Source organism: Hyla sarda, chromosome 1 (assembly GCF_029499605.1).
Source record: "Hyla sarda isolate aHylSar1 chromosome 1, aHylSar1.hap1, whole genome shotgun sequence".
NCBI lineage: Eukaryota > Metazoa > Chordata > Amphibia > Anura > Hylidae > Hyla > Hyla sarda.
In genome coordinates this window covers 109,640,514-109,660,864 of record NC_079189.1, presented here as the reverse complement: position 1 = coordinate 109,660,864, position 20,351 = coordinate 109,640,514, and the positions used below count along the sequence as shown (strand labels likewise).

The following is a 20,351-nucleotide window of genomic DNA, read 5'->3' as shown; positions in this document are numbered from 1 at the left end:
AGAAATTATCCCTGTTTTTCGATTCCTGGATAACCCCTTTAATGTGCCAGCTGTCTGTTTCTCTTTTTGGATTGCCCATTCAGTTTTGTGATGATACTTTTTACCCTATTGTTTTCCTAGGTAATTTCATCAAGTCTGCTTTACAACCGTTATTATCCCAGAATGGATACATTCTTCCTTCCAAAACCTCTTTGGGTAACATATCCATGAATGATTTTGATGAACATTGTGGAGACAATGCAAAAAATTCTCAGAAAGCATCCACCAAACCTCCTTATGCTGCCAACCAGGACATCTATGATTTGTCCACTCTATTTGTGCAAGATAAAAATGGTAGAACCCAACTTTTTATTGATCTAGGTAAGCAATTTTTCCTGCCTGTGAAAAATAGTTAAAATGCTGTAGTTTACATTGTCACGTGTCTGATCTGCCACCTGGGGACTGAGCCCTCTACCTACCTAGTGGTCGCTGACTGTTTCCATCAGCTGACGGCTGCAGTCAGTGACCAGCATCAAAGCTAGCTCCGATGCCAGTCCTCTGAGATGCTGCCAGCAATAGTGACAGAGGCATCTAGGTGATTAGCTATCATGCTTCAGTCTGATCATGGTAACCAAAAACCTATGAAATAGCACCGATCAGTATTATTGGTGATCTTTTTCTCTGGCCTGCTGTACTCCGGGATGACGGCCGAAGCAGGTGAGGTGCCCTTCTTCTGCCACCTTGTACAATTGAATCCCCACACCATTGGATTGTATAATCTGTATGATCATGGCATCGAAGGGGTTAATGGCCGACATTAGCTTGATCACTGATGTCCACCATTACCAGCGGGTCCCTGGCTGCTGCCAGCAGCCGGGATCTGCCGTGCATTATGCGAGCACTTCTCCGATGCTCAGGTCATGTACAGGACATAAATGTACGTCCTGGTACTTTAAGTACCAGGGCACAAATACGTACACTAATGCCCTGTGTCATTAAAGGGTTATAAATTCGTAACATCCCTTTTCCCATTTTTCCATTAGAAATATAACTACTGATTTTTGGTCACCTTTCATCCCATAAAACATAGTCCCATCAATCCCAAAATGCTACCAATTAAAAACACAGATCAGCCTACAAAACAATGTTCCTTCAGGTTGTTTATCGAATAAAGATACCATGTCTGTTTTACCACACAGTAAGCAGAGAAAAAAATTGGTTTTGCTTTTCATTTGTTCTTTCACTTCACGCTAGAAATGTTTTTATTTATTTTCTTGCAGTACATTTTATGGTAAAACAAAGGATCGTCTTATGGCTAGTAGAAAAATTTTAATTTGGCTGCATCCTTAGGGCCCATTCACATTACGTATTTTCTGAGCGTAACTGTGAAAAATGTTATGCAGCAACCTCCCATTGTTTTCAGTGGGATTCTGCTGCACCATTCACATTACAGAATTTATGCTGCAGACGTTCCGCCACAGAAACACTGGACCCCAGTCTCCACTGACAGAATGAACATGTTCATTCTTTTGGTGGAAATGCATTGCCGTCTATGAGGATGGCACATTTCCGAGCTGTCCTAGCGCCACTACATATGGAATCTCTACCCCTAAATATCTCAGGGTGGTTTCCGTTGTGTGGATGAGCCCTTAATTTAATACCTTGTAGTATTCATTACACCTGGCCTCTCAGATCTTTTAAAAGGTATTTTAAGTTGAGGTTATTACATTGTCTATGAAAGCCAAGATTATTTGGATTGTCCAACTGCACCATTGTGCAGATTCAGGGTCCCTGGGGTCAGACCCCCACTAGTCAAACATTGGTGGCTTATCCTAAGGATATGCAGTCAGTGTTTGCTTAATAGAGAATCCCTTTAATACAATTAAAACAATTTGAGGACTATAGATTTATCCGCAAGTTGCTTTGACATTATTCAACAAATGTCCATAGTGTTTTGTTCATTGTCTCCTACATTACTGCCTTCAGGTGTTTACACTAAAAACAGAAATTTTCGTTTATACAAATCTTCAAAAATGGGGAAAAATGTACCTTTTGAGGTGGCTGAAGACAACATATTTGCCATGAAGCCGTCAAAACATCACTCGATAGAAGAGCAGATATTTCTTTGCTCCCTGATTAGCAATGTGAGGTAGGTTTTTTTGTAATGTAATGTAGCAGCTACGTTGGTCAATTACTTTAAGGTATGTTAATGAAAAATCCTATGCATTGTTCAATTGCCATACAATTCTTTTACGGTATTGTTTCATTCCTTAGTCCAGTGTTTCCCAACCAGGGTGCCCCCAGATGTTGCAAAACTACAACACCCAGCCTGTTTGGGCATGCTGTTGTAGTTGTAGTTTTGCAACACCTGGAGGCACCCTGGTTGGAAAACACTGCCTTAGTCTCACTAGAATGGGGCAAAGCTGCATTGCTCAGCACAGCAGCTACTAAATGTACGGTGGTATGTGAAGCTATGTAAACAATTATAAGAGGCCATCATCCAAGCGCTGCAGCTCCCTCGAACAACTGATTAAAGTTAGTGCCAAGAGACTCACCTCTCCCTGAAAGGATATTGATGGCCTATCCTAATTATAGGCTGTCTGCATTGCAATTCTGGAAATCTACTTTAACCCCTTAAGGACCCAGGAACTTAAGGACCTGACGTCCTGGGACTTAAGGACCCAGGGAATTCCGGTCCCTGCCGCCTGCTGAAATCATTCAGCAGGCATCCCGTAACAACCCCCCCACCCCATGTCTGCAGTCGACACGATGACCCAGAATTAGAAGGTGATCTGCGGTGTATTATACACCGCCAATCACCTCCTGTTGCTGGGGGAAGGTGGCAATCACGTCACCTTCCCAGATGTGCTGCTATTGGTAGAGGAGGGGTTAATGTCCCCTTCTCTCAGCTCGGCCAGCCCACTAAAGTCAGTCAGCAGGCAGAGCTGAGAGGAGGAGCCAGGGACCCAACCCCCCCCCCCCCCCCCCCCCCACATCTGTGTCCCTCAAGGCTGAAAGAAATGGCCTCCAGCCACTGTTAGTGCAGGGTGAGTTGTCTCTGGAGGAACAAGTAGGATTGTAAAAAAAAAAAAAAAAAAAATTTTTTTTTTATAACTGTGTGTGATATTTTATCTCACACCATTATATAGAGTTTGCACCAAGTACACACACCCCCTTCCCCCCTGCCACTGGGACGTCCTCTACCAGACCCCGCTCTACAGTATGGCCATGACACGGAAGTGAGACCAGTCATAGATCACTTTGGGGGAGGCTTACGTACCCCTCAGGGAGCTCTCGGTAGATGAGTCTCTTATCAGTTTTAAGGGGAGACTCATCGTCCATCAATATATTCCCTCAAAGCAGGCGCGGTATGGCGTGAAACTCTAAAACTTTGTGAGAGTACCACCGGGTACACTTAAAAGTATATGAGGGACAAGATTCCTGTATTGAACCCCCAGAATGTGCCCCCACTCTGGGTGTTAGCGGGAAAATCGTTTGGGACCTTGTGCACCCATTGCTGGATAAGGGTTACCACGTGTATGTGGACAACTTTTATACCAGCATCCCTCTCTTCACATCCCTTGCCGCCAGATCCACGTCCGCTTGTGGGACCGTGCGGAAGAACCAGAGAGGCCTCCCTCAAAATTTGATCCAGCCACCTATTCCTAAGGGTGAGTCCCGTGCCCGTACCCATGAAAACATGTTGCTGGTCAAGTATAAGGATAAGAGGGATGTCCTTATGCTGACCACACATCATGGTAACGGCAGCTCACCTGTCCCTCTGCGAGGTACCACAACACCGGTCCTCAAGCCCGATTGTATTCTGGACTACAATCAGTATATGGGGGGAGTTGATCTCACTGATCAAGTCCTCAAGCCATATAACGCCATGCGGGAAACACGGGTATGGTACAAAAAAGTTGCGGTCTACTTGGTACAGGTTTCCATGTCCAAGTGTTTTGTACTGTACTTTGTACAATCTTGGAATCAGAATGAAAAGTAAAAGCATCCCAGGGTTATTAATGCTTAAAGTGACAGTGGTCGATGTGCAAAAAATGCTCTGGTCCTTAAGGGGTTAATAAAATTGGTTTTACCATGTTTATCGATGACTGTGAGGCTCTGTAAAGTTAATATTTGTCTTCATTTTCCCTATTTGAAGCCATCAAATGAGGATGATATAAAGGATGGATCATCTGTCCAGGCAATACCAGCCTGCAAACTGATTCTTGAAAAAACTGAATATCAAACAAAGTAACGGAGCGTTAGATCTCTAGTCTATACTGCAGTATGTGACAATCTCCACCATGGAGAAAAACTTCATCATAAGAGAAAGGAGTCACAAATAGAACTTTTTGAGTAGCATTGAGCAGGCTCTAATATACTACAGTGGTCCCTCAACATAGGATGGTAATCTGTTCCAAACGGACCATCGTTTGTTGAAACCATCGCATGTTAAGGGATCCGTGCAATGTAAAGTATAGGACAGTGGTCTACAACCTGCGGACCGGGCATGCTGGCTGTTGTAGTTTTGCAGCATCTGGAGGTCCGCAGGTTGTACTCACCTGTCCCCGCCGCTCCGGACCCTCACCGCTCGTCACTGCTGCCCGGGATGTCGCCATCCATCGCTGTCGTCGTGTCCCCGAGGTGTCCCCGACGCTCCGGCAAGGCCTCTGCTTCAACGACAACCGCGCTCTCCGTCTCCGTGATGACGTCGATGGAGAGCGCCGACGATCCCGAAGAGGATGCGCCGGAGCCCCGAGGACAGGTGAGTGACCATCACCGGAGCTTACGGGGCACCGTAAATGGCTATCCGGCGGCAGCTGAAGTAGTCTGCGCTGCCGGATAGCCGTTTATGTGATGGCCCCGACATAAAAAGCATCGTATGTTGATGCTGCCTTCAACATGCGATGGCCTCTGAGAGGCCATCGCATGTTGAAATTATTGTATGTCGGGGCCATCGTAGGTCGAGGGGTCACTGTGTGTGTGTGTGTGTGTGTGTGTGTATATATATATATATATATATATATATATATATATACTAGTGTTTCCCAACGAGGAGGCCTCCAGCTGTTGCAAAACTACAACTCCCAGCAGGCCCGGACAGGCTTAGGCTGTTCAGGCATGCTGGGAGTTGTAGTTTTGCAACAGCTGGAGTCACCCTGGCTGGGAAACATTGGTATATACTAAAGCAAAGTATTCCACATACCAGGTGATATTGTGATTTTTTCACAGTAGTGCAGCTCGTATATCATTATTTGTAGGTTTCTGTGGTTCCATCTTATTGGTTTCGATTCCTTGTCCTATGTTTGAGTTGATAACATGTGGTTACACAAGAGTGAGACTGCATGCAGTTCCCTTTATACATTCCATTATCTGCCCACTGAGGAAACGACACGTACATTTTTGCTTCTGAATTAATTTACATTTGTTTAATGTTTTACTCTTTACTTCTAGTCTATAACCGAGGATTGCATGTGTACTAAAATAAGCATGTCCGTGTCAGGGCACATAGCAGGAAATTGGAAATAGTTTTTTTCTGTTCGTCAGGGACACTGGTTGGAAGCTTGTTGGCAGTAGTGTACAGTATACAGTTTATAGGGGAGATTTATCAAAACTTGTCCAGAGGAAAAGTTGCTGTGTTGCCCATAGCAACCAATCAGATCGCTTCTTTCATTTTTGAGAAGGCCTTTGAAAAATGAAAGAAGCAATCTCATTGGTTTCTATGGGCAACTGGTCAAGTTTTGATAAATCTCCCCCTATGTGAATAACACACATGTAATTCATATGCAAAAAGAGGAAAAGTGTGTGTGTGTGCAGGTCACAACTACAAAGACTAGGTTAACCTGGAAAAAACACATACAGTGGTCCCTCAACATACGATGATAATTCGTTCCAAACGAGACATCGTTTGTCGAATCCATCGTATGTTGAGGGATTCATGCAATGTAAAGTATAGGAAGCTGTACTCACCTGTCCCCGCCGCTCAAGATGGTGTCCCCGGGCCTCCGCTGGGCTCTCCGCTGTCTTCTCCGGTCCTCTGCTGTCTTCTCCGGTCCTCTGCTTTCTTCCGCAGGGCCTTACTGGGCCTGCGTAGCGACGTCATTACGCCGCTGCGTACGCCATTCCTATTGGATGACGTGCGCAGCAGCGTATTGACGTAATCGGAGAGGGCCGAGAAGACACCGGAAGACCAGCGCTGGACCCGGAGGGCACCCCGGAGCATCGTGGAGGGGTAAGTAATACTTACCGCACCACACGGGGAACATTAAGCTGCTATCCGGCAGCAGCTTAACCCCTTAACGACGCAGGACATATATTTACGTCCTGCGCCGGCTCCCGCGATATGAAGCGGGATCGCGCCGCGATCCCGCATCATATCGCGTCGGTCCCGGCGCTCATCAACGGCCGGGACCCGCGGCTAATACCACACATCGCCGATCGCGGTGTGAAACTGAAAGTGACCCGGCTGCTCAGTCGGGCTGTTCAGGACAGCCGCGGTGAAATCGCGGTGTCCCGAACAGCTGACCGGACACCGGGAGGGCCCTTACCTGCCTCCTCGGTGTCCGATTGGCGAATGACTGCTCCGTGCCTGAGATCCAGACAGGAGCAGTCAAGCGCCGATAACACTGATCACAGGCGTGTTAATACACGCCTGTGATCTGTGTAAAAGATCAGTGTGTGCAGTGTTATAGGTCCCTATGGGACCTATAACACTGCAAAAAAAATGTTTAAAAAAAGTGTTAATAAAGGTCATTTAACCCCTTCCCTAATAAAAGTTTGAATCACCCCCCTTTTCCCATAAAAAAAAATAACAGTGTAAAAAAAAAATAAACATATGTGGTATCGCCGCGTGCGTAAATGTCCGAACTATAAAAATATATCATTAATTAAACCGCACGGTCAATGGCGTACGCGCAAAAAAAATTCCAAAGTCCAAAAAAGCGTATTTTGGTCACTTTTTATACCATTAAAAAATGAATAAAAAGTGATCAAAAAGTCCGATCAAAACAAAAATCATACCGATAAAAACGTCAGATCTTGGCGCAAAAAATGAGTCCCATACCGCCCTGTACGTGAAAAAATAAAAAAGTTATAGGGGTCAGAAGATGACATTTTTAAACGTATACATTTTCCTGCATGTAGTTATGATTTTTTCCAGAAGTGCGACAAAATCAAACCTATATAAGTAGGGTATCATTTTAACCGTATGGACCTACAGAATAATGATAAGGCGTAATTTTTACCAAAATATGCACTGCGTAGAAACGGAAGCCCCCAAAAGTTACAAAATGGCTTTTTTTCTTCGATTTTGTCGCACAATTATTTTTTTTCCATTTCGCCGTGCATTTTTGGATAAAATGACTAATGTCACTGCAAAGTAGAATTGGCGACGCAAAAAATAAGCCATAATATGGATTTTTAGGTGGAAAATTGAAAGGGTTATGATTTTTAAAAGGTAAGGAGGAAAAAACGAAAGTACAAAAACGGAAAAACCCTGAGTCCTTAAGGGGTTAAGCATTTTGTGCTGCCGGATAGCAGTTAATGCGATGGCCCCGACATAAAAAAGCATCGTATGTCGATGCTGACATCGACATGCGATGGCCTCTGAGAGGCCATCGTATGTCTATTTGATCATATGTCGGGGCCATCGTAGGTCGGGGGGGGGTAACTGTATAACCTACAAAGATCAACAGAAACTAAAGACAAATGTCCATTCCTCAGACAATTGCCAGATCAGTGGCTGATATGGTGCGTAATGGTATCCAGTTTAAATATATTTTCTTATTGACTGAATATATGACAGAGCAAAAAAGAGACCGTGCTTCAGATAAAAAATTGAATATAGGATAGCAATGTTTATTAAATAGTGATTTATTAAATATATTTATTGACAAACGATATTCAATTATTTATATGAAGCACGGTCCCTTTTTTCCCCCATTGTTGTGCATATATCCTGTGGCTGGAGGGACCTGGAGTACTGTATTTTGTGTGTAATTTTGTGTGTTACAGTTCTTGTAAATAAGTGGAACCTGCCACTTAGATTTAGTAGATTTAACAAGCAGCAACACGTAAGATAAGGTTCCCACTCATTTTTGTCTAACTGCAGTGGCATCCATAACTGCCCCGCACCATATGGAAATTGCTTGAATTTGAACGGGCACCTCCAACAGGTAGTCACTGTTGCCAGGGCTGTAATCACCTATTAAGGAGGGATTTCCCAGCCATTGCTCCATTGCCAGAATATTGCATATACCCAGAAATGCCACTATCCCTGGGCATGCCCCATGACCAAGAAGAAGTTAGAGGAGATGTGCATGACCAGGTATAACTGCGCTTCTTGGCATGTGCAAGATTCCAAAGATAGAGTGAAAAGCCTGAGCAGCTGAGCCTTCAATGTCAAGGACTTTTCAATAGGCATCCTTACAGCCCTTAAAGGGGTACTCTGCTGGAAAACATTTTTTTTTCTTAACTCAACTGATGACAGAAAGTTAAACAGATTTGTAAGTTACTTCTTTAAAATAAAATCTTAATCCTTCCAGAACTTATCAGCTGCTGTATGCTCCAGAGGAAGTTCTTTACTTTTTTAATTTCCTATCTGTCTGACCACAGTGCTCTCTGCTGACACCTCTGTCCATGTCAGGAACAGCATAGGTTTACTATGGGGATTTGTTCCTACTCTGGACAGTTCCTGACATGGACAGAGGTGTCGGCAGAGAGCACTGTGGTCAGGCAGAAAGGAAATTCAAAAAGGAAAGCACTTCCTGTTGAGCATACAGCAGCTGAAAGGGAGGGATTGAGGTTTTGAGATGTCTGAATGTGGGGGTCCCTCTGCTGACACCTCTGCCATCTCCAGGCAGCACCCGGAATTCTGTACCGGGTGCTGCTTCAGTTTTGGAAACGCTGGTTATCTGAGACAGAGAGGTCACGCCATGCCCCCTCCATTCATGTCTATGTGGATAAGGGGATAAGAGATCTAAGGCCAGAATACCCCTTTAAGACCATAACTACTTGTTTAAGGTGCCCACCATAATGACTTCTTGTGAGCATTTTACATCCGGCACAGGACAGGTATAACCGTCAGTTTTCCCCATTTATGTATGGCACTGCAGTTATACATGGTGGGAAAACGTTTATAATAAATTATTTGTTGCTGTTAGATTTAGCTGATACTGTATAACAAAGTGACAGGTTTTCTTTTAACTGGTTGACATGATTTTTTTTATGATCTAATGACCTTGCATATTCAATATTGCACGTTTGTTTTCGTGTTTCTGCTGTTTACTATTATTGTGAAATTCTGAAGCAAATGAATATATGTTTAACACAAAATTAATGTATCATCTGTCAACTTTAAAGATTTACAGATTCTTTAAAAATTCTAACATGTTCGAGTACAGAAAATAAAAAGAATGGAGCATCATGCCCCAGCACTACAGCATCAGTTATCACAGGTATTTTTCGAAGAAATATTCACATCTTTTTATCACACAGTTTTGCAAATATTCTCAATTGCTGATAAAAACGTATTTGTTGTTTTGGTTCTCCCGTACCGCGCCCCGGCTCTCCTCATGAATAGAAGCGTTTTGACACAGCACGAAGATCTGATACTTATCCCCCAGGACACCCTGCGATTTAACACTCCTTATGATAGGAGATACATTTCCCTAACCCTGAGTAATCCTTTAAGTAATAAAGTAATTTATAAGTTTATATCTATTACAAAACCAGAAAGTTAAAGAGGTTTGTAAATCACTTCTATTAAAAAATCTTAATCCTTCCAGTACTTTTTAGGGGGCTGTATACTAAAGAGAAATCCAAAAAGAAATACATTTCCTGTGATGTCCTGACCACAGTGCTGTCTGCTGTCCATTTTAGGAACTGTCCAGAGAATGAGAAAATTCCCATAGCAAACATATACTTCTCTGGACAGTTCCTAAAATGGACAGCAGAGGTCAGCAGAGAGCACTGTGGTCAGGGCATCACAGGAAATGCATTTCTTTTTGGATTTCTCTTTAGTATACAGCCCCTAAAAAGTACTGGAAGGATTAATATTTTTTAATAGAAGTGATTTACAAATCTGTTTAACTTTCTGGCACCAGTTGATTAAAAAAAAAAAAAAAATTCCACGGGAGTACCCCTTTAAGGAGACCGTGATCGGGTCTGGACCACTGGCACCCACCGTTTATTGGGACTATTTGTAGTGCTGCTACACAATTTAGTTTTTTTTGTATATCACAACTTATGTGCTTTAAATTCTTCATTAGAACAGCGTACGTTTAAGCACATGCACTAGAAGAAATGCATAAGAGCATTTTTATATATTCTCTGCTGAAGAATGATTACAAGCCAAAAAGCTGGGGCTGCATCACAGAAAGATAAGAATGTAAAGCTGTTCCCTTCACACATCTGTAACATACAAAGATGTCCAAAGCATTAGAGTTTGGATAACGGTCAACATCTTAAAGGGGTTGTCTATGGGTATTTTTTATTGTATTCAGCTTACTTATTCATTAAAATAGGAGGGCTTTTAAAATTACATATTTTAAAACCAGCTACAGTGTCTGTAGTAGTCAGATCTGAAGGATGCTGCATGCAAACTCAAGTCTGTATATGGTATACCTGTCTTATTCCCAACCTGTACAGTACAGGACATAAAGACAGAAGGTTATGGTCAGAAAAAGACTGCCTTTCTCATCTAATTTGCCCTTATGTTATTACCTTTTTATTTTTTATCATGGACATGTTTGTCCCCGGTACATATACATTCACTTTTATGGGCAGTATCACGTTTGGCAGGTCAAAAATTTTGATCAGTCTGTGTCAATGCTACCAGCTGGGTAGTGAACAGCAATGTTGTGCACTGCTCCCGGCTTGTTCTTCTGATCTGTACGGAGACACAGACTGATCAAAACTTGTCCCTGTGACAGTGAAACTTTCATGTGGATTTAACAACCAAATCTACTACTCTTTAAAGGGACATCTTATCCCCTGTCTATGGGCAACACCCTGGCATTTTGAACATTTGTGTTCAGAACGCTGGGCACTGGTGGCCGAGGTTGTGATGTCACACCCCGCCCCCTCTATTCATGTCTATGAGAGGGCGTGTGGCTGTGGTCACTCGTCAGATCCCCTCCCATAGACATGAATGGAGGGGGTGGGGTGTGACATCACGCCCACAGCCAGCCGAACCCAGCACTCTAAACAAAAATAAAATATTCCCCACAGATTGGACCTTCCAGTTCTATTCTTAGTTTCTTATTGAAAACGCTTTCCTCCTGAGCCTTGTTAAACCCTTTAACATATTTAAAGGTTTCAGTCATGCCCCACCGATCAGGAGAACTGAAGAAAGCTGTCCCCCAACCCCCCAAATAAATTGAGCGTACTGGACGTGTGTGGCCAGTCTACCTTTTATCCGCTTTGGGGCTCCCAAACGAGTGCAAGTACAGAGCTGAGTGTTAAGAAGCACCATAGAGAATAAATGTTACGTATCAGAATCTATTCTACACAATGCAAAGTGTTTTGTTTGTGATAATGGGTGTTTCTTATCTGTATGATTCAGCAACATTACTTCTTAGTGTTACGTTCAAACTTCCCATTTGCAGTGTTGTTTCTTCTTCACTTCTTCAGGCCGCACAATGAAGGGATATGAATTTTCACCATACCCAGAAATTGATAATTTCATTCTCTCCTTGGTGACAAGAGAAGGCTTTAATGGAGGTATAGTCTTACATTTGTTTTTTCATGTACTGATTTTAATTTGTATCATGCCAACTATCACTTTTTTTTCCGTAGGTATTAGACAGTGGAACTATTTTTCCACTGAGGAATTACTGGTTTATGATACTGTAAATTATCGCTGGTGTGAAAACATAGGCCGAGCTCACAGAAGTAACAATGTCATGTAAGCATCCACTTTTCAGCTTCTTGGTGATTTTCTGTATTATCACACTAGTCCACTGTACCATACAAGTGTGCTTATACACAGGACTGGTGCAAGGATTTTTCCACCCTAAGCAAAAGCTAATTTTGCCGCCCCTTGACTCCCCCATTGGCCCGCCCTTTGACACACCCTACTTTACTACTGGGGAGACACACTATAACAAACCTCTTCCCCATGTAATCACCTTAAAACTGGGGTGACACACTGTAACAAACCTCCTCATACAATATACTTACTACTGGGGTGACACACAATAACAGACCTCCTCCTCATGTAATTTGCTTAATACTGAGGTGACACACTGTAACAAACCTCCTCCTCATGTAATCACCTTACTACTGGGATGACACACTATAACAAACCTCCTTCTCATGTAATCTCCTTACTACTGGGGTGACACACTGTAACAAACCTCCTCCTCCTCATGTAATTTGCTTACTACTGAGGTGACACACTATAACAAACCTCCTCATGTAATCTCCTTACTACTGGGGTGACACACTGTAACAAACCTCCTCCTCATGTAATCACCTTACTACTGGGGTGACACACTGTAACAAACCTCCTTCTCATGTAATCTCCTTACTACTGGGGTGACACACTGTAACAAACCTCCTTCTCATGTAATCTCCTTACTACTGGGGTGACACACTGTAACAAACCTCCTCATCATGTTATCACCTTACTACTGGGGTGACACACTATAACAAACCTCCTTCTCATGTAATCTCCTTACTACTGGGATGGCACACTATAACAAACCTCCTTCTCATGTAATCTCCTTACTACTGGGATGGCACACTGTAACAAACCTCCTTCTCATGTAATCTACTTACTACTGGGGTGACACACTGTAACAAACCTCCTTCTCATGTAATCTCCTTATAACAAACCTCCTTCTCATGTAATCTACTTACTACTGGGGTGACACACTGTAACAAACCTCCTCCTCCTCCTCATGTAATTTGCTTACTACTGGGGTGACACACTATAACAAACCTCCTTCTCATGTAATTTGCTTACTACTGGGGTGACACACTGTAACAAACCTCCTCCTCCTCCTCATGTAATTTGCTTACTACTGGGGTGACACACTATAACAAATCTCATCCTCATGTAATCTACTTACTACTGGGGTGACACACATCAGAGGGGGGTTATGCTGGTGCTGCAGGCTGAGCTGGTTGCGCGAATGCTTCATATAGTGGCTGTTTGACTTTCTTGTGGCGGGCAGAGCGGTGCCTCCATTAAGAGGGCGCTCTAGGTGGCTGCCTATTTTGCCTATAGGCAGAGCCGGCCCTGCTTATACATACATTTGCAGGTTGCTTTTCATACTTGTGCATTAATGTTGGATTTGTTTCTATTCACTTCTGACTGTTTCATTTCATTTTTAAGGTTGCTAGTAGATTTGAAGAATGAAATATGGTATCAGAAATGCTATGACCCAGTCTGCAGAATACAGAACTTTAAGTCAAAGTGTAAGTAGCCTTCGGACAGTGCTCACTTTAAATATTGTATATTGTAATCTAAATGAGTTAAAAGGTTTCAACCTAGTGTCTGTTGGTGGCAAACATGACCTGTCGGCTGCATTTTTTTTTTTTTTCACTTTATTTTTTTCTTTCAACTTATCAGAGGAGCCGTAAGTGTGGGCTGCCACTCTAGACCCAATATCTCCTAGTTCACTACTTTCTCCCTCCTAGTCTGCACATGGACTCTTTGCATCTCCAACATATATTGCCATAACTCTCTATCCTCAGGCTCTAGTGGTTCCCTGGTCCAGTTCTCTCTACTGTATGCATTCCACATTCCCAGGTCCTTTTTGCCAGACTCTCAAGTGCATCAAGACTATGGGAGTTCCAGTCATTGTTCTGGCACCAGATTTGCCTCCCGGGGCCTGGTAATACTGACCTCATTCACCTGTTCTTTTACCTGCTCTTTGGCCCCACCTCTTTTCCCAGGGTCCGCTATTGCCAGCTGCCTTTCTACAACATTGCAGTTGATGCCGAGGCGTTTAGTTTCTATGGCTTGTCTTGCTTAATGCTCAAAGCGCGAAAGCCTCCATCTGCAAAGATCTACCAATGTGTGTAAATTTAATTTTTTTTTTACTTTTGAGGGGTACTCCACTGTCACGCCCCCTCTCATAGACCTGCATTAATGAGGAGTGGCTGTGATGTCATGAGGGGCGTGGCCGACCCTCACAGCGCGAAAACGGCATTCGGAACATTTACTTCCGAACGCTGCCCAGTGGAGTACCCCTTTAAAAAATATTTGTGTAAAGCTCTTTTTCTAGAATTTTTTTTTTTTTTTTTATGCTGTCACTTTCATATGAACTGCTGCTCTTTTTCCTGCAGCAACTTTTACCTGTTTGTTCACTAGGACAAGACCATTCTGTGATCTGCTCCCTCCTTTCTTCCGAAGGTAATGTCCACCTTTTACATCAATGAGGAGGTGGAAATTTTGCTCCTTCTTTTTGCCCTTGCCTTCTTTGGAAGCAGGCTCTGCACCGCCTGGCGATTATCTGAGCAATTTGTGTACGTCTTGCCACAGCATCTTTTAGTTTAGTTGCTCTGACTCTGTTTGTGGTCCTGGAGGATCTTTTCATGAGCTTTCCTGCACCAACGGGCACTAGATCAGGCCTGCCATCTCAGAGGCCTACTGGTCTAAGGGGATGGAACCCCTCTTTTGGGTCATTTATTTATTTTACCCAAGCTGAGTTTAGTTATTACCGTAAAATCCCTGCACTTTAAACCAAGAACAACACAAACAAGCACGCTAGGTTATTTTTCTGGGCTCAGGCAGTCGTTTGTGTTCTGAATTTTTGTGCTTTTCTACAGTTTTTTGTTCAAACAGGCTAACTTAATGTTGGTAGGAGAGGTATAGACTGTCTAGGCGAAGCCGACACTTTTCTTTGGCTAGTGTTGCCTTCTTTTGACAAGGAAAAAATGTAGATAAAAGTCCAAATTTTTATTCATGTCTTTAAAATAAGCAACAAAATCCATGTGATAAAGAAAAGGTGAGATTAAAAGCTGGGTAGAAATGCCGACGCGTTTCTACACAGCTTTTAATCGCACCTTTTCTTTATCACATGGATTTTTTTGCTTATTTTAAAGACATGAATTAAAGTTTGGACTTTTATCTACATTTTTTCCTTTGGGAGCTGGAGTTCCACACTTTTGGATTTGTTTTTCATCTATCTTGCCAAGATGCGGCTTGGATTCTTACTCCGTGCCCCCTGACCATCGTGATTATCCTCCCCATACAACTATAAGGCGGTGAGCTGGTTTTTTGACAAGGGTCTGTACCAATGTGCCGTGTCCTCCCCATAATTACAATGAAAAAGGGATTTTATAGTAAGTAAAATTAAAAATGTTGCAGTTTCCATGATTAAATATTTGTGATGTGCTTAGAGGAGTTATGCAGAATTTGAAAACATTGCAGCTTTTTTCCAAAAACAGTGCAACTCTTATCCTCAGTTTGAATGTGGCATTGCAGCTCATCTCTATTGAAGTAAATGGAGCCATGTGTGAAATACCACACACAACCTGAAAACAAGAATCTACAAAGAAATACAATCTACAGTGCAATCTGATTTAATGTAGTTAAAGGAGAAATGCGGTGAAACATTTTTCATTTCCCCGGAGCCTGGGCTTCAAAAACTTAAAAAAAACAAACTTCAACTCCCCTTCCTACGTTCCCCCATTGCACTGATATCGGCGTCCCAGTCCTCCAGTGCTGGTCTTCTTTTTGGGCTCGGTGACTCATACTGCGTTCAGCGTATCGCCGGCCGCAGCGATGTCCCCCCTCGGCTGATGATAGGCTGAGCGCACTTTCATGTAAGGAGCCTGGGCAGCAGAGAGAAGGCGAGGCCCAGGCTCCTTACATAACAGTGCGTTCAGCCTATCACCAGCCAAGGTGGGACATCGCTGCGGCCGGCGATACGCTGAACACAGTAGGAGTCAAGAAGAAGACCAGCACTGGACGACCGGGACACGGATATCGGCCCAACGGGGGAACATAGGAAGGTGACTTAAAGTTAGTTTTTTTACGTTTTTGCAGCCCAGGCACAGAGGAAATAAAAAATGTTTTGCCGTATTTCTCATTTTAAATGTTGAATTAAATAACCATTTCATGTAGGTATTTTCACACTTTTTCATTGTCTCATTGTCTGCCAGAATAGTGTAGTCTGTTGTGAACATCTTTTATGTGAGGATCAGTTGGAAAGTGATCCAGAAAAGTCCAGTCATATCCATCATGGCTCCTGTAATAAAAAAAAAAAAAAAAAAAAAAAAAAAAACTTTATGCTCTTGAGAATAAAACCTTTTCTGTGTCAATTTTTTTCTTTTTGTAAGTTGAGATTTAATAAAAATGGTGTAAAGGAAAAGTTGACCCTTTGACCATTTGCCCAAATAGCTTTGTTCAATTACGAAAAGGCCTCTGAGAAATAAAAGAAGCAATCTGATTGGTTGCTATGGGCAACTAGTCAACTTTTCCTCTAAACAGGTTCTGATAATCTCCCCCTGTATCACTATAATCAAATACAATTGATGTGCATTTTCTTTATATATGCAAATATTGATTTATATTGTTGCATTGGTTTCGGGGGGGGGCGGTGTCATTGATGTCTTTAGAAAGTGTGTTTTTAAAGTCAATAGTGTTTGCTTTGGTTTTGTTTACATGCAACATATCATAATATCGCAGGGGGATTGTTTTGTTTGGCACATATAAGCGACAAAGCAAAGTGAAAACTGACTTTTGGCGCATGTGCAACATTTCATGGGACCAATATAAGCGAAAAAAAAGTTCTAAAGACAAACAAAAATCTCACCACTTCTGATTTTAAATTATTTGTATTGTGTATAAGTTTTAGTTCTTTTATTTCCAGTTTATCCTCTGCCTCAGGAAGTGTGTCTCCCATCTATATTTAAAGAGGTTAGTATGATATTCTGGTTTGTTCATTACATTTTAATCTACTACAACAGAATAAATCCTTTCTGAGTGCTGCGGGAATCTTGTGCACTACTGAGTGCTGCGGGAATCTTGTGCACTACTGAGTGCTGCGGGAATCTTGTGCACTACTGAGTGCTGTGGGAATCTTGTGCACTACTGAGTGCTGTGGGAATCTTGTGCACTACTTAGTGCTGCGGGAATCTTGTGCACTACTTAGTGCTGCGGGAATCTTGTGCACTACTGAGTGCTGGGCGAATCTTGTGCACTACTGAGTGCTGCGGGAATCTTGTGCACTACTGAGTGCTGCGGGAATCTTGTGCACTACTGAGTGCTGCGGGAATCTTGTGCACTACAGGGTGCTGCGGGAATCTTGTGCACTACAGGGTGCTGCGGGAATCTTGTGCACTACTGGGTGCTGCGGGAATCTTGTGCACTACTGGGTGCTGCGGGAATCTTGTGCACTACTTAGTGCTGCGGGAATCTTGTGCACTACTGAGTGCTGCGGGAATCTTGTGCACTACTGAGTGCTGCGGGAATCTTGTGCACTACTGAGTGCTGCGGGAATCTTGTGCACTACAGGGTGCTGCGGGAATCTTGTGCACTACAGGGTGCTGCGGGAATCTTGTGCACTACTGGGTGCTGCGGGAATCTTGTGCACTACTGGGTGCTGCGGGAATCTTGTGCACTACTGGGTGCTGCGGGAATCTTGTGCACTACTGGGTGCTGCGGGAATCTTGTGCACTACTGGGTGCTGCGGGAATCTTGTGCACTACTGAGTGCTGCGGGAATCTTGTGCACTACTGAGTGCTTTTATTTTTTTCTGCCATAGCTGTCTGAGGGCTTGTTTGTTGTTTGTTTTTTATTTTGAGGGTGGAATGGGGGAAAAACATGATTATGCCAGTTTATGGTGGGTTTATTTTATCTCCTACCTGTTGCCCCAGCTCTCCTCCTGCACAGAGCAGGGATTGGCGGGTGCCCTCCTTTCATTTCTACGGGAGAGTCTAAGATGCATGGAGGGGGCGTGTCGACCACTGCTCCGTGCAGGAGGAGAGCAGGGGCACTGGGCTGGAGATTGCAGGAGGTCCCAGGAGTTTGCACCCCATGATCTGACACTTATCCAAAGAATAGGGGATACATTTTAGAAACTGGACTACTCCTTTAATGAGAATAAAGATAAATGGCATGGTAAAGTGTCAAACATTCAAAACTAAAATTTATAATCTGCATAAAATTCTAGGGTTTGAAATTTTTTTGAATGCATTGTAAGCTCTCATGTGGTTATAACCTAAAATTACACAGAGCAAACAAATTTCATTAAACCAATTCATCTTTATTTAAATCCATGATACATATTAAGGCAGACATTGGTATACCCACACAGAAGATGCATATATATGCTTATATTGTATCTAAACACATGCACTATGATTATACAGAAGTTATAAAGTAAAAGTGGTTTGAAGTTGGTAACAAAATAAGTATAACAAAAAAAGGAAATGCAAAGGAGTCTCTAGAAAATACCAGTTGACAAACCTGAGCTACAAAAAATACAACCACTGAACACCATAGTTACATACATATACACAAGAATGAGAACAACCACAAGGGCACCGTATTACCCAATGCACGTTTCCCCATTTGCTTTGTCAGGGAGGATACTCTGTTTTACCGTCTAGAAGCTACAGAGTTATTTCTGATGTTGCTCAGAAAGGGGGTTAATAGTTTGACTAAAGTGTATAGTTATTTTCAAATGTCCCTTGTCAGCCATAGTCTGTGTTGGGGAGATATAGCATAAACCTGTGCAGAGGAAATGGACCAGTTGATTATAGCAACCAATCAGATTGCTCCTTTTATTTTTAAAGAAGCAATCTGATTGGTCACTATGGGCAGCTGGTCCACACTTCCTCTGCACAGATTTTGATAAATCTCCCCATATGTGCAGCATGATAAAGAATAGGGAAACTAAATGAAATACTGTATAATTTCAAACATTGTCTTACAGGAAGATGAAGAATGCTTTCTTACTATGGATGAAAATGGTAATATTAAGGACATCAAACAAAAAGTAGTGCTCACTAAGGAATGGACTGTAGGCAAATCTATGGATTCTCAATCAGAGGAAGTCATTACAGTTTGGGAATCTTGCATTGATGACGCCTCAATTGTAGAAGCCGCTGAGGATGCAGAACTAGTGGATGCTACAAATCTTACTTGGGAAGACTGGAATGTGGAAGAGACCGATATACCAGATGAACTTTTATTACAAGCAGTTGAGGCACATCCCACAGCTGAGGAGACATGATCAACTATCTTATTTTTTTATTTTATGCTAAATATTAATCAAAAAGCTTTACGTAACAGTCTGGAAAAGATGTTACGTTCGTGAAAACTGTTATCAAAGAGAGATCACGTACAGCAACAGTCTAACAATAACCCAAACTAACTACATATCCTAGAGCTGGTGGTGGTGGCCAAACCTATAAAATCACCTTTTTATTTCTCAGCCAAGTGTCAAGGAGGCGAGACTGAGCAGCTTAAGTCTCATAGCCTAGCACAGCCCCCCCACAGTTGCCCTTACCTTTAACCACATGTGGTAGCCTTACCCTTTCATTGTAGTGAATTGTTGCAGTTCTGTGGCAAAAAAAGTGCAGGACTTAAGACATTTTTTTTTTCGTTCTTTTTAATATACTTTGTTTCCTCCTCACTTTAACATGCAGCTGAAAATTCACAACAATCTACATTTATGATTCTTTTTTTTTATGCTTATTGAAGGATTTGTGGCAAGTTTTTTCCGCATGTTTTATGCAAATTGCTTGTATTTTTTAATTTTTTTTAAAGGGGTACTCCGGTGGTCAACGTGTTTTTCCGTTTTTGACTTACCCTATTTGTTTTGTTTCATTTCTATTCTTGTTGTTTAGCCAACTCTATTTCTGTTCTCTGTTGTCTTTTTATCCCCCACTTTGTTTTCCTATCTTTGCTTCTATTTCCTTTATTGCTGTGCTGAAAACTACAAATCCCAGCATGCCACATGCCTTGCTGGTTTGGGGCGGCTCCTTTTTTTTTTTTTTTTGGTCCGCCCTTTACCCATCCTACTATTTTCCCGGGTCGGCCCCCTTATACACAGCACACTAATATATTCAGCCTTGGTTGGGATACACTGGCATACACACACAAAAGGGACTACAACTCCCAGCATGTGTCATTCAGGAGTCTTCAGTCTGTGGTATAACACCAACATGCTGCCTCTGTAGTCTCCTTGGGGTTGTAGTTCACCACACCTCTATAGGGCATAAACCAGTGTTTCCCAAACAGGGTGCCTCCAGGTGTTGCAAAACTACTACCAGCATGCCCGGACAGCCAAAAGCTGTCCTGGCATGCTGGGAGTTGTAGTTTTGATACAGCTGAAGACACTCTGGTTGGCACTTTGTTTGTAATGTACTGAATAGGCTAGGCCAGTGTTTCCCAATCAGTGTGCCTCCAG

General features: G+C 42.6%; 1 protein-coding gene across 2 annotated transcripts in view; it reads left to right on the top strand.

Moving 5' to 3' along the window:
- Positions 1 to 19,855, top strand: part of PRIMPOL (primase and DNA directed polymerase) — a 55,426-nt gene extending 35,571 nt beyond the window's left edge. The window contains exons 6-13 of one of the 2 annotated variants that reach the window (XM_056560109.1): positions 121 to 360; positions 1,966 to 2,128; positions 9,340 to 9,434; positions 11,611 to 11,700; positions 11,776 to 11,884; positions 13,319 to 13,401; positions 16,806 to 16,852; positions 18,873 to 19,855. In XM_056560109.1, the coding sequence (XP_056416084.1) occupies positions 121 to 360; positions 1,966 to 2,128; positions 9,340 to 9,434; positions 11,611 to 11,700; positions 11,776 to 11,884; positions 13,319 to 13,401; positions 16,806 to 16,852; positions 18,873 to 19,172 (1,127 nt within the window). In that variant the 3' untranslated portion in view covers positions 19,173 to 19,855. The remainder of the gene's footprint in view (positions 1 to 120; positions 361 to 1,965; positions 2,129 to 9,339; positions 9,435 to 11,610; positions 11,701 to 11,775; positions 11,885 to 13,318; positions 13,402 to 16,805; positions 16,853 to 18,872) is intronic. The other variant, XM_056560108.1, reaches the window with a different exon arrangement.
- Positions 19,856 to 20,351: the final 496 nt, after the last annotated feature.